Source organism: Capricornis sumatraensis, chromosome 5 (genome assembly GCF_032405125.1).
Source record: "Capricornis sumatraensis isolate serow.1 chromosome 5, serow.2, whole genome shotgun sequence".
NCBI classification, from domain to species: Eukaryota; Metazoa; Chordata; class Mammalia; order Artiodactyla; family Bovidae; genus Capricornis; species Capricornis sumatraensis.
Genome location: NC_091073.1, coordinates 18,224,011 through 18,238,479, shown reverse-complemented (window position 1 = coordinate 18,238,479; position 14,469 = coordinate 18,224,011). Strand labels below are relative to the sequence as shown.

The 14,469-nt window shown below is 44.1% G+C and overlaps 1 protein-coding gene across 2 annotated transcripts in view; it reads left to right on the top strand.

Moving 5' to 3' along the window:
• The window catches only part of SLC25A13 (solute carrier family 25 member 13), a 229,565-nt gene that overhangs the window by 158,313 nt on the left and 56,783 nt on the right, over positions 1-14,469 (top strand). For both annotated transcript variants that reach the window (XM_068972557.1, XM_068972556.1), the window contains exons 12-13: positions 5,457-5,509; positions 6,838-6,918. In XM_068972557.1, coding sequence (XP_068828658.1) covers positions 5,457-5,509; positions 6,838-6,918 — 134 coding nt within the window. The remainder of the gene's footprint in view (positions 1-5,456; positions 5,510-6,837; positions 6,919-14,469) is intronic.

Here is a 14,469-nt window from a genome sequence, read left to right as displayed (position 1 = left end):
CCTGAGTGGGGAAGATCCTCTGGAAAAGGGCATGCAACCCACTCCAGTATTCCTGCCTGGAGAATCCCATGGACAGAGGAGTCTAGTAGGTTACAGTCCATGGGGTCGCAAAGAGTTGGACATGACTGAGTGACTAACACTTTCCGTGGTGTGGGTTTCATACTGGGGCTTTCCTAGTGGTTCAGATAGTAAGGAATCTGCCTGCGATGCCGTAGACCTGAGTTGAATCCCTGGGTCAGGAAGATCCCCTGGAGACGGGAATGGCAGCCCACTCCAGTATTCCTGCCTGGAGAATTCCATGGACAGAGGGGCCTGGTGAGCTACAGTCCGTGGGGTCGCAAAGAGTGGGACACGACTGAGTGACTGACACTTTCACTTTCTGTGGCGTGGGTTTCATATGCTGATTTCCATACAGCACACAGTAGTGTGTGGCGTGTAATAAGTGCCCCCGACACCGTCATTATCTCCACTGTTGTTGATTCATTGAATGACCTCTACTACCATTGTGTGTTTACGAGGTCTGTGACCTCGCCCCGGCCCTGCCCGCACCGTGAACTTGAGATTTGGGTGCCTTTTCGCAGTCTGTTCTCTCTGCCCAGGCCGCCTGGCTCTCCATCCTACTCGTGTCTCTCTCCTCCAGTGAACCTCTGCTTGTCCTTAAAGAATCACGCGCAGTGCCTCCACTCTGAGGCCCTGCTCCACCCTGCAGGCAGAATAGCTGGTTCTCTCCACTGTGTTCCCAGAGCTCTTTGGTGCCCCAGGGCTGTGACACCCGACGCTCTGTTTTTAGGGGCTGTGTCCCCTCTTTGGCACACACAGACACCTGGGTCTCCCTCTTTCTCTAAACTGACGCTGGCTCCAGGCGACACCGCAGATCTTACTATTTCAACCTAGTTTCTTCCAGTACCAGGCACAGAGAGCATTTGGTAAATGTTTGCTGAACAAATAAATATTTGCCGCCCTATATTTAGTCTTAAATGCAGGGTTTTCTCTATTGTTTTGTTTTGGTCTCTGCTGTTCACAGGGCATTACTAAATTTATAGTGAGAAAGACAAATCTCGGTCGCTTAAAAGGCTGGCTGGAATGATTGTATCTAACGCTGTAGTCATTTGGCTGTGTGGGCTGTTTTTCATTAGTCATTTAAAAAGACTGTCACAGGGTAGTGCTAGAGACGAGATCATCGCGCAAATCACAGTGCCATCAACCCATCCATGGTTTTGGTCTGCAATTTAATGATGAGAAAAATACATGCAGCAAGTAAATATTTAACTAAACATTTCCGTACTTGACCTCAGTGTAGAGAGTAGAATGGAAATTGTGAATGTTACGATGTAGTTTAAATGGCTTATGCCTGAATTTTACTGGTAGAAATGAATGTTGTGTTTTCATAAAGTAATAATAGTGCTTTTTTCCCTCATAGATATTATCTCATGGTGTAAGTAAAGGACTAATAAGTGAGTATAGTTCAGGAGGAGGAAATTCTCACTTTGAATAAGAGTGCTTGCTTTGCCCAGATGGTTCCATGTTCACATTTTCTGTGCTGTTTCGGTTCATTTAGATTAAAAAGAGCATGGCCATACTCAAGCTAGCAAGAGCATAGGGGAACATTCTGTAAGAGTTCATGAGGGAGAAGGGAAACCAAGCACTCACAGGGATCCCAGGGCAGGAGTTTCACTGGAATCTGGCCCCAGTGGGACCAGAAGCTGGTTGAGGGCGACTCTCCCATCGGGGCACCCTTCCAGCCTGTGTGTTCTCTCTGGCGTCCATATCCTATTTGTGGCACATTTCTCCTCCCTGCTAGGCCACTTCCTTTCCTATCATAGTCTCTGCTTCCTTCTGGAACTCACACATACGTGGCTTCGACTGGCCACTTTTCCCATGCCACGTGGCACCTTCTCAGCTTGTGCCTCTGTGTTAGCTGGCTCCTCACCTCTTAGGAATTAAAAAGCCCCTTGATGAGGGTGAAAGAGGAGGTGAAAAGGCTGACTTAAAACTCAGCATTCAAAAAATGAGGATCATGGCATCTGGTCCTGTAACTTCATGGCAAATAAGAGGGGAAAAAGTGGAAACAGTGACAGATTTTATTTTCTTGGGCTCCAAAGTCACTGTGGACGGTGACTGCAGCCATGAAATTAAAAGACACATGCTCCTTGGAAGCAAAGCTATGACAAACCTAGACAGAGTATTAAAAAGCAGAAACATTGCTTTGCCAACAAAGGTCCATATAGTCAGAGCAGTGCTTTCTCCAGTGGTCATGTATGGATGTGAGAGTTGGACCATAAAGAGAGCTGAGTGCCAGAGAACTGATGCTATTGAATTGTCGTGCTGGAGAAGATGCTTTTGAGAGTCCCTTGAACTGCAAGGAGGTAAAACCAGTCAATCCTATAGAAAATCAACCCTGAATATTCATTATAAGGACTGATGCTGAAACTCCAACACTTTAGCCACCTGATGTGAAAAAGCAGCTCATTGGAAAAGACCCTGATGCTGGGAAAGATTGAGGGCAAGAGGAGAAGGGGGCAACAGAGGGTGAGATGGTTGGATGGCATCCTAGAATCAGATGGACATGAGTTTGAGCAAATTCCAGGAAATAGTGAAAGACAGGGAAGGCTGGCACATTGCAGTCCATGGGGTCATAGAGTTGGACACAACTTAGCAACTCAACAACACTGCCACCTCTGATGACTCTGTCATGCTCCTGGGAGAAGGATTCTGGACTCCATGGCTCTGCTTGTGGTGAGGTCCAGGTTGCTGAACTCATCGGTTATTCGCCTTTGGGTGCCTTGTCCAATCAGCTGTACCCCTGGAGGTTCAAACATGGCTGGCTAGAGAAGATGCTGCAAACCCAAATAATTATAAGATCCAGACAGTGAACAAATGAGGCTGGATATGGAAGAGCAGATACACGTTTGCATATTAGGCATGCTGCTGCTGCTGCTAAGTCGCTTCAGTCGTGTCTGACTCCGTGCGACCGCATAAACGGCAGCCCGTCAGGCTCAGCCGTCCCTGGGATTCTCCAGGCAAGAACACGGGAGTGGGTTGCTATTTCCCTCTCCACATATTAGGCATAGGACAGAGTTAGTCAGTTCAGTCGCTCAGTCATGTCTGACTGTGACCCCATGGACTACAGCACACCAGGCTTCCCTGTCCATCACCAACTCGTGGAGCTTGCTCAAACTCATGTCCGTTGAGTCTGTGATGCCATCCAGCAGAGTTGGGTGTTGTCTAAAGGCATAGACTCTTGAGGGAGAGGGCTTAGACTTGAATCCCAATCTCACTATCTATCATCTGCACAACTTAGAACAAATGACTCAATCTCTGTATGCCTCAGTTTCCTCTCTGCAGGGATTAAGGATTAAAGAGTTAGTAAAGTGCTTAAAATGACCCCTGACAATGAGTAAACAGTATGTTAGCTGTGTTTTTAGAGAACATTTTGATTGGCATCAGCATCCTTGTCATTTATTTTTACAATGAAATGAACTTTCCTCAATTTTCCTAAAACATGAAGCTGTCTTGATTTCATTAGTGCTTTAGTTTCTCCCCTTTTTTGCAGAGCCTCAAGCACAGAGAGATGTCTCCTCTAGTGTGAGGATATCAACAGAGCATGAAAAATGATGAGCAATACTTGCCCTTATTGCCATGCTGGCATTGGGGTGTGGTAGGGACCTTGCTGAATTGATGCTTGGGTCCTGTCTAAAGGGTGGAGCCTCCCCCAAAGGGAGATAGATTGCTATAATGTCAGAAGGAAGACCAGAGTTGTCAGATCTTTACCCAGTCAGTCCATCAGTCCAGTCGTCCATCCAGACATCTATTTATCTTTAAAATAAGCTCAAATTAGGTTTCAAACCTGTGCTACTCAGCAAAACACATCTGCAGACTGGATGCACACAGCCCTGACGCTAGAGACTTGGTTGTAGACTGTTCCTTTAAGAAGATGGTGTGGCCAGAGCTGGTCTCTCCAAAGAGGCTGGAAGCAGAGCTTTTTATATAGGGAATTAGGAAAGCGAGCTTACTGGTGAAGGATGACACCATGAAGCCCCTCCCAAGTATAGCAGCATGGCCCGGGAACAATATATTCTGACCCTTGGGTTTCCAAGGAAAAGCATCTGTCTTTTGACTTTATTTTCTTAGAACAGATGAAAAGATAACTTAGTTTTAGCTCAGATAGGTAGGTCTACTACTGTCATAACCACCTTTCCTAGAAGTGGCCCTTTCCTGTCATAGACCACACCTCCTCCTCGTGTTTTGATTCTTATCATTGTTTAGTCACGCGGTCGTGTCTGACTCTGAGACCCCATGGCCTGAAGCACTCCAGTCTCCCCTGTCCATGAGGTTTCCCGGGCAGGAGTACCGGAGGGAGTTGCCAGTCCCTTGCCCAGGGGATTGTCCTGACCCAGGGACTGAACCTGCGTCTCCTATACTGGCAGGCCTGCTTCTTTACCACTGGACCACCTGGGAAGCCCTGCGCGCTGACTGATTCCCACTCCCGCTGACGTGCTCAGGCCTGGGCTCCTCCCTCTCCACCCCGATCCTGTTACTCTCTACAGCCATCTTCATTTCCACCAGGTAGTTTTTTAGTACTAAAAAAACCAAGCACTAGCAGTCAGACGGTTGTCTCTCACAGTCCCCTCTCTCCGCACGCACACACTCACACCCACACACATCAGTGCACACCAATATGCCTTGTCTCCACAGGAGCAAGAGCAGTCATTCGACAGTGTGCGTTAGCGCATCACTCTCCTCCAGATGGAAAACCTTCTCTCCTAACTTGCAGTTTATCAAGCCCGGGTCCTGGTTTGGGTGTGGCTCCTGCCCCTGGCCCCAGCTGTGTCTCCCAGTGCCCGCCTCATCCAAGAGGGCACGCTGATGTGCCCCTTCATGTTTGGGCACAACAGACTTGTTCCCGCTCTGCTGACTTTGCCCCGTGTACTCCCCTCCCTGAAATGCCTGCTTCCCAGTAACTGTCACTTTTGCAGGAAGGCCTCTCCCCTCCTTCCATCTGACCCTGGTCAGAGCAGGAACCTTGTCTGTCTGGTGCTCGTCACCAAGTCCTAGTTGCTAAGGCTATAAATGGCTGAACTGTGGGCAGTGAGGGAGCAGGGTGGGGAGATGAGAAAAGTATTTAAAAGAAAGGATATATTGACTAAAGTCCACTTGTTTAAGAGGTGGGAGGGAAAAGAGCAAATGTGTGAGTAATGAGATTTCCTGATTCACCGACACTGTTGACCTACCCAACGTGCGAACGATCTAAAGTGTGAGTGGGAATTTGCTCAGACCTGGCTCTCAGACATTAGTACCTAAACAGTCCGCTTCGAGTATTCTCATCAAAGGTAAGAACAGAAAATTGCAGCCCCGATCGCCCTGGTTTTTACACGGTGATCCCTTCTTGAGAGCTGTTGATATGTTTAGTCAATGTTAATTTATTGAATATGCTTCTACTTTTCGCTGTTTCTCAGGTCTGTTGCCACAGTTATTGGGAGTCGCCCCAGAGAAGGCCATAAAACTTACAGTAAGTCTTTTGATTTGATGCTTCTGATGAAGGTATTTTGCACATATTCAGGAATCTAGCAGAGATTCTTACGTGAAATAGCAGGTCTGTGTTTCCTCGGAGGCGCTAACTGATTCGAATGTAGGGCACTCACCACGCACAGCTTTTTATTATTCCCCGAGGTATCACTGAACATCCGAAAATGTGATAATGTATTTGAACAAGATTTTTGGTGGTTGTCACCATTATCATCATCATAGCAGGGGCAGCGGCAGCAGCGAAATTCCCTTCAGTGCTGACTGTACTAGGTGCTTTCACGGTTTACCTGTGGTTGCTTTCATCTCGAGCACACTGTGTACAGTTTACAGATACGGAGAGTGAGGCCCACGAGGGTGAAGTATTTGCCTGCATTTGCACACTTCATCTGTGGGAAAGCTAGAATCCAAAAGCAGTTTTTTTCTGACTCCAGAACATATCACTCAAGTACACAAGTAATTTGTGTTCGAGGTGTATTGTGTAACATTTGCCAGAGCAACAGGTTGAGCAGTCCGATTTCTGGTTGAAGTTGGTGCTCCATCAGATTGGTTTTCCAGTGCCTGACTCCTATCTGACAGGTGGTAAGTAGTTAGTACGGATTTCTGGAACGGGTCAGTGATCACATTTTCATCACTAAGGTCATAAAGCCCCAGAGAGTTAAACCTTCCCTCTGTATTGGGCTGTGTAGTGTTGGTGCTGAAATGGTCCTTTTATCATCTCCCGATGTGACTGGTGGGACAGCTAATCTTCTGATTGATCCTTAAAATTGCTTGTGGTGTACACCGTTTTGAGAATATTGTTCTTAATTAGTTAATGCTCTTGATGTTCTTTGAGAATCCTTGAGAAATTTCTGAGGTGCTGAGTTTCCACCACGCTGAAAGATCTGATCAGCTAAATGTGTTTCAGTGATGAAGCTGTTGAGATTAAATCCTGTTAGAAGACTTGAAAGTGATTTTTAATCAAATCTTCCAGAAGTTTTTAAGTTACAAAATGTATGTTTTAATTGTGTCTCTTTGTTAATATGTCTCTCTTTCTATGCTATGGTAATTGCAGACATACATGAATTAGGCTTGTTAAACCACCTCTCTTAATTTATTTTCTCCCCCAAACATCAGGAATGCATGTCTATATATTCTAGCTTTCAGAAACGACATATATGAGATCAAGAGCAAACTCTTAAGATCGTTCTTTTATTTAGTTTATGATTACTCCAAAACACTGAAAGAAAAATAACATTTATGTACAGTTGTGTATGTGTATTTGATGACTGTCTCTGTATTTTTTACCAGCTTTTCTAAATATTTTTCTTCAAGGTGAATGATTTTGTGAGGGATAAATTTATGCGCAAAGATGGCTCAGTCCCACTGGCAGCAGAAATTCTTGCCGGAGGATGTGTAAGTACCTTTTGCAGATCTCAACACTGAAGAGACTTGTTTCATGTGCATAGCCCTACCATGCTACCCAACTGTGGACTAAGGCTTCTGTTCCCCACAGATCCTGCTCAAGGGCACTGTCTCCTAGGGCACCCTGGCGTTTCCTAGACAGGCAGCCGTTCCTGAGGTGGAAGGGGTAAACGTCTCTGGTCTTACTGCCTGTTGAGTCATGCCTGTTAAATCCGCCATTGCTTGCAGCTCATTCTGCAGTAGAAGTCGTCTGTGGCAGAAGTGTTTGGCCTTTGAGCACATCTTTGCTGACCTTTCCTGGACTTTTATTTTTTGTGCAGTCTCTCCTACGGCACCCTCTGCTGGGTCAGGCACTGGAATTTGTAGTTTGAAGCCAGCAGCCATAGCCCTCTGCTTTGCTTTACTTCACACACGCCAGCAGGTCTTCAAGGCGCTCCCCGTGCTTCCGGGAGAAGGAGGTGGGGGGTGATGGGCAGAGTGCGCTCTGCATTGTCAGAAACGCTTGGAATGAGTATTTCTTTATGTGGACGAACGATCTGCATCTTGTTCCTGAGCTCGGCAAAACATCGTGTCTTTTTTTAGTTCACGTACAGGTTTGTTCATGTGAATGTAAATAACTTAAGTAAGTTAAACTCTTCTACAAAGACGGGTGCTATTTAAAGATAAGTTTGGTTAAGTAAACGGTCTTTGATCACTGGGGCAATAAATATGGGTATATTTTCCATCTAAACCTGTGTTTCTTATACAAAAGACGAGATCACTTTTTAATTTTTTAAAAAAATTCGCTTGTTCTGTGCAGGAATTGGTGATCATAAAATGATCTTTTCTTGAAAAGTCATTGAGTTTAGAAGTTGGGAAAACACCCGAGAATATTAAACCTTTGTCTGGAGAGGGCTTATTGTCCTAACATTGAATGGGGTTCCCTGAGTGTAGCAGGAGCGACAGAGTCCTAGCCTCTGGTGATTCTTAAGAGGCGGACGGAATTTGGCTCCGGCTTGACTCTTTCTGTTTGATCACTGACCTGTCAGAGACGGCCAGGTAAGAGCCCCTTGTCCTGTAACTTTAGGAGCATTGAGGATGGAAAAAGGGAGCCTTTAATGTCCTAAGTGAAAAGGACACACAATAATAATCAAAAAGAATATGAGGAGTTGCAGACATGGCTTTTGCCAGTAAGTATGCCTTTAAAACAACTCTAGCTTCCAGTTGAATAACTAGGTTTTCTGATTTTCAGTAGGCATAACCATGGGCTATTTAGTGTATCCTCAAGGCTGCTACCAGGGGCCCGAGAAAACGGGCCGTTTCAGTAGGTCAGGTAGGTTTTTTTTTTTTTTAAGTCAGGTTTTAAACTTGCTGGAAAGACATGATTATATATCTCTGTAAGAATTTAAAGTAGAAAACTAACTATGTGATACTACTCAAGATTTTTGGCAATAATCTTGAGCTTTATTTTCTTTTTATGAAAGCATTTTGCCCACACACAGGCCTGGGTGCCAAGGAGATTGGTCGTGGCACGTATCGTCTGCCGTAGGTGGTCTTGTTTTTTCGTTTGTGGTCGCCCATTTCAAATACAAAGCACCGATTGGCATCAGACGTGGTGCCTAGTTATTGTAAAGTGGTGCAGCCCCTTTGCAAACCTGATCTAAACACAGGCTTAAAATTGGAGCCACTGGGGCTTTACAGCTACTTAAAATATCTGCGAAATGAGGTTTGCCATCCTTCATCTCAAAGGTTGGGGAGACAGTGGTCCTCCGTGTTTCAAGTCTCCTGTTTTGATTCGTCCTGCCCCTCCTTCCCCCATGCCACTGCTTTAAGAAGTAGGAGTTTATTTTTCAGGTAAGCAATCCTGTAGGTGGCAAACAATCCAGGTCCTTTAGATCTCTGAGGAGTGGGTGGCTGGTTGCATTCAGCGTGTGTTTTGGAAGTAAGCAGCCGCATCTTTCGCTGCAGGCCCTGGTGGCCGTGTCCCCATCCTCAGAGCCCGTCACATGCCCCCTTAGAGGGTCCTGTGAGAGTGCTTCTGCCTTGCTGGCCAGCCTGGACAACAGAGAGCTTAAAAGATGGTGTCGCATGGGCAGTTCCCCTTAGTTCACCCAGGCATTGCCCAGCCATGGGAGCTCACCTTGCTTTATTATTATAGAGGATTAGCATACATGGCTGGCTTTTGCACTTATAACCCCAAATTCTGGTTTCTTTGAAGATGGTTTTTGTGTGTGTGGTTAGTTTGTAATCTGTTTTGTACAAAAACAAGGGTAAGATGCAAGGAGGTCCTTGTCTCCTAACCTTAACTGTCTCCTAGCTAAACTAAGGCTTGTTTTATAAGATACGTATCAGGAAAACAACAGAAATGATAGTAAATTTGAAGGAAAGGGTTGGAGGAGAGAGAATAAAATAGGTCTCATTCGTTAATTTTTAAGAGAATTCAATCTGTTTCTTCCATCCTTTCTTTCCTTCCTGGGTCGGGAGCTCAGTCCAGGAGGGAGACCGCTCTGGGGTGGTCACAGTCAGCAATGGTGGTGGCTCTCAGGATATGGGGCAGAGGACAGAGGACCTGTCGCCACTACCCATCTCCAGTTAGGTTCCCAGTGACTTTAAACCTGACATGTCATCTCTGAGTATGTTGTAGTGATTGCAGTGTTGCTGCTGCTTTAAGAAAAAATAACATATATGGTGCCATGTGGTCTGTAGGTTATAGTCCTCAATTCAAGTGAGTCTTATGTGCCTGTTCTAGTGGAATAGAGGCTTGAAATCCTGAAGGCACTGGGGTCTTTGGCTTTTGATCTTCTGATCTTAAGGCTGTCTGAAAAGGAGACACAAATGGTTCCATCATGGCATCATTAGATTAGCAGTCTAATCTACTTGGCCTGAAAATCTACATTGAAATGAAAAGAAATGAAATGATAATCACTGGGAAAAAAATGTCAAAAAAGGATAAACCTCCATCCTATAAAGCTTGTATTTAGTAAAAATTATCACATACCAATAAAATTTAATAGTATTCTGCAGTAATTTTTGGAAAGACAAGCAAATATACTCTTGAACAGTAGTCCTTTGATAATGGGCTTCCCTGGTGCCTCAGTGGTAAGGAATCTGCCTGCCAGCGCAGGAGATGCAAGCAACACCAGTTAAATCCCTGAGTTGGGAAGATTCCCTGAAGGAAGAAATGGCAATATGCTCCAGTATTCTTGCCTGGAGAATCCCATGGACAGAGGAGTCTGGCAGGCTGCAGTCCATGGACTCACGAAGAGTTAAATGCTACTGAGCATAATGGGTCCACAGTATTTTTCTTTCTTTTAAAAAAATTTTTATTTTATATTGAAGTACAGTTGATTAACAGTGTTATGTTTTAGGTGTACAGCAAAGTAATTCAGTTATATATATACATGTATGTATTCTTTTAAAAATTCTTTTCCAATTTAGGTTATTACAGACTATTGAGCAAAGCTCCCTGTTCTACACAGTAGGTCCTGTTTGTTATCTATCTTAAAACTAGCAGGGTGTTCATGTTGATCTCAAATTCATTCTCCGTCCACCCCCCCCACCCAGTTGACTGTAAGTTTGTTCTCTAAGTCCATGAGTCTGTTTCTCTTTTCTGTGTGCATGAGCGCTCAGTCACTTAGTCGAGTCTGCTCTCCACAACCCCATGGACTGTAGCCTGCCAGGTTCCTCTGTCCATGGAATCCTCCAGGCAAGAACGCTGGAGTGGGTTGCCATTTCCTACTGCATCTCTGTTTTGTGAATAAGTTTATCTGTATCAGCGTTTTTAAAAGATTTTGGATGTGAGCATTGTCTTATGGTGTTTGTCTTTGTGTGGCTTAACTTCACTTCACATGATGATCTCTAGATCCGTCGGTGTTGCTGCAGATGGCATCATCTCACTCTCTGTCCTGGCTGAGCAGTATTCCGCTGTGTGTATGCACACCTTCTGTCTCTGAGCATGCCGGTTGCCTCCGTGTCCTGGCTGTTGTGGATAGTGCTTCAGTGAGCATCGCGGTGCACATATCCTTTCGAACCATGTTTTTCTCTGGATATGCACAGAGTGGGATTGTTAGGTCATATGTTAGGTCTGTTTTTAGTGTTTTGAGGAACTTCCATACTGTTGTCCATAGTGGCTCTACCAATTTACATTCCTACCAACAGTGTAGGAGGGCTCCCTTTTCTCCACGTCCTCTCTAACATTTATTGTTTGTAGATTTTTGTTTTGTTTTGTTTTTGGTGATGGCCATTCTGACTGATATGAGGTGGTATCTCATAGTTTTGATTTGCATTTCTCTAATAACTAGCAATGTTGAGCATCTGTTCATGTGCCTGTTGATCATCTGTGTGTCTTCTTTGGAGAAATATCTATTTAGATCTTCTGCCCATCTTTTGATTGGATTGTTCGGCCGTTTTTGATGTTGAGACACATGAGCAGTTTGTGAATTTGGGAGATTAATCCCTCATTTGCCACATCATTTGCAGATATTTTCACCTATTTTGTGGGTGGTCTTTGGTTTATGGATCCCTTTGCTATGCAAAAACTTCTGAGTTTCATTAGATCCCATTTGGGTTTTTTTGTTTTGTTTTTATTTCCACTACTGTAGGAGTAATGGAAAGATAGTAATGGAAACTGCAAAAAAGATACTGCAGTTTATGTCAAAAAATGTTTTGCCCCTATGTTTTTCTCTAAGAATTTTATAATATCTGATCGTACATTTAGGTCTTTAATCCATATTGAGTTTATTTTTGTGTATGTTGTTAAAGAATGTTTTATTTCATTTTTCACATGTAACTGTCCAGTTTTCCCAGCACCATTTCTTAAAGAGATTGTCTTTCCTTCACTGTGTAATCTTGCCTCCTTTGTCATAAATTAATTGACCGTAGGTATGTGGGTTTATTTCTGAGCTTTCTGTCATGTTCCGTTGATCAGTTTTTGTGCCAGTACCATACATTTTTGATGACTGTCACTTTGTAGTATAGTCTGAATTCAGGGAGCCTGATTCCTCCAGCTCCCTTTTTCTTAAGTCTTAAGATTGCTTTGTCTCTTTGGGGTCTTTTGTGTCTGCATACAACTTTTAAGATGTTTTGTTCTAGTTCTTTGAAAAATGCCATTGGTAATTTTTCCATCAAGATATATACATGTACGTTTGTGTGTGTGTGTATGTGAATCTATCTAATGCTTATGGGGGTTTATATTCGTTTTAAGAGAAAGAAATAGTTGATGTGTTCACATCATTGGTTCTGAAAGGGATTGGTGAGAACATGTTCATGGAAAAACATGACATGAGGAGCAACCTCAACACACTGTTGACTGGGGGATTTTTGCAGAAATTAATGCTTATGGCCGTTTGATTTGTTATGTAAGTAAACATTGAAATATCTCCTGTCAATACTGTCTAAGTAACAAAAGATGTATTAATACGTCTCTGTTCAGTAAGTTAATTGCTCACCCCCAGAAGTAAGTATGACCCTAATATTGTTGCCAATATTCCCATTACTGTGGTAATTTCCACATACATGATGTTTTTATGCCTGTGTGTATAGCTGTGTATCAAAATACCATTTTTAAGGGATGTTTTTATAACTTTATTTTTTTTGGTTTACATTCAATTGCAATTAGTTTTTATGGTTTAGAAAAATTAAAAGACACAGACACCCATGTGCCTACCACTTAAGATGTCAAACTTGATAAATGCAGCCAGAAGCCTGCATGTACCTGTCCCAATAGCTTCCCCATCTCCTGAGAGATAAACCTACCCTGAAATTGGTGCTTTTCACTCCCACACCTGCTCTTTACTGTGCCATCTGAGCGTGTCCCTAAGCTAGGTCAGTGTTTGCTTTCGGATGCTTGGTTCTGACCCAGTGCAACAGGAACACAGACCCAGAGATTCCTATACTGGCGCCTTTGCGTATTTTCTTACTAGTGCAGCTGTGTGCTTTGCTTGGAAGAAAAGAATAGTAAATGCAAATATTATTTTCAAATGCTGTAGTGTGGCTGGCATACAGTAAGTCTGTCTTACAGATGTGTGGATTTATAGGATTTTGCATAAATATAGTTGGAATGGTATATTTTTTTATTTCTTTTTTTTTTTTAATTTTTACAGTGTTGTGTTGGTTTCTGCCATACAGCAGGAATCAGTCATAGTTATACATATATCCCCTCCCTCTTGAGCTTCCCTCCCTTCACCCGTTGCATCCCTCTGGGTCATCACAGGGCGCCAGACTGGGCTCCCTGCGCTGCCCAGCATCTTCTCCCCAGCCCTCCATCCTATATGTGATAGTACACACGTGTCGATTGTGCATTCCCCGTTCATCCCACTCGCTCCCTCTCCCACTGTGTCCACAAGTCCTTCCATTCTCTACTTCTGTGTCTCCATTCCTTCCCTCAAAACAGTTCATCAGTACCATTTTCTAGATTCCATATATATGTGTTAATATACTGTTTCTCTTTCTGGCTTGACTTTGCTCGGTATGGCTGGTGATAGTTCCATGCACTGGAATGGTGCACAAGCTCCCCACCTGCCTTACTGTCCCGACTCCTGCTCTTCTTCCTAATGGGAATGATGTCAGTGTTTCTCCATCACTGTGGAGGAAGGAGGTTCTGGCTATCTGTTGTTGTGTAACAAGTCATCCTGAAACAGTAGTAGCTTCAAACAGCAGTGGACGACTCTTTCTCCCAGTTCTGTGGGCTGACTGGGTGCACTGGGGCACTTCTTGCCTGTGATCTCCGTGTGGTGACGGGCAGACAGCAGCTGGGCTGGCATCATCTGAAGGCTGTACTGGACAGCCAGGATGGCTCCCGCATGTGGCTGGTGCTTGCTCTGGCCTGGGAGTGTCTGGGGCTCTTCTCCAGAGCACCTGCTAGGTTCCTCACTGTAGCTTGAGCTTTTCAAACCTTGGCAGCTTGATTCTAAGAGAATGCTTCCCCAAAACAAGCATTCTAAGGGTACTGGGTAGACACTGCAAAACTTCGTATGGCCTAGCTTTCAATAGCATTTCGCTGCATTCTGTTGGTCAGACAAGCGCTCTGCCAGTTCAGCTTCAGGAGGAGAGAAGTTAGACTCAGTCTCTGAGTGAATGAGAATGACGGCAAAGAATCTTTAAACTGTCACTGGAGGGTTCAGTTAGCAGTGTCATGGGACAGGAGCATCCTCATTGCCCTGCACTTTATGAAGGTTTCGTAGTTAATCACATCTTCTCCAAGGACCTGTTGGTGATTCCAGAACCCATTCCTGGTCCACAGCACTCTTGGTTGCAGGGAGCAGAAGCTCACTGAAAAAGGAGTAACTCAGTCAAAGTTTCCATTAAGGGTATACATGAAATCAAGGGCTCTTGAGAATTGAAGTGGGCTACTCTCTCTGCTTTCTCTGTGGCTTCTTGATCTCTCTCACAGTGACTTTTCATCTCTGCGTAGTTTTAAAAGACTTTCCTTTTTTCTTATTGGAATATAATTCCTTTGCAATGTTTGTGTTAGTTTCTACTGTACAGTGAAGTGAATCAGCTACAAGGCTTTGCTTTTTTTAGAGCAGTTTTAGATTCACAACATTGAGGAAAAGATACAAAGAT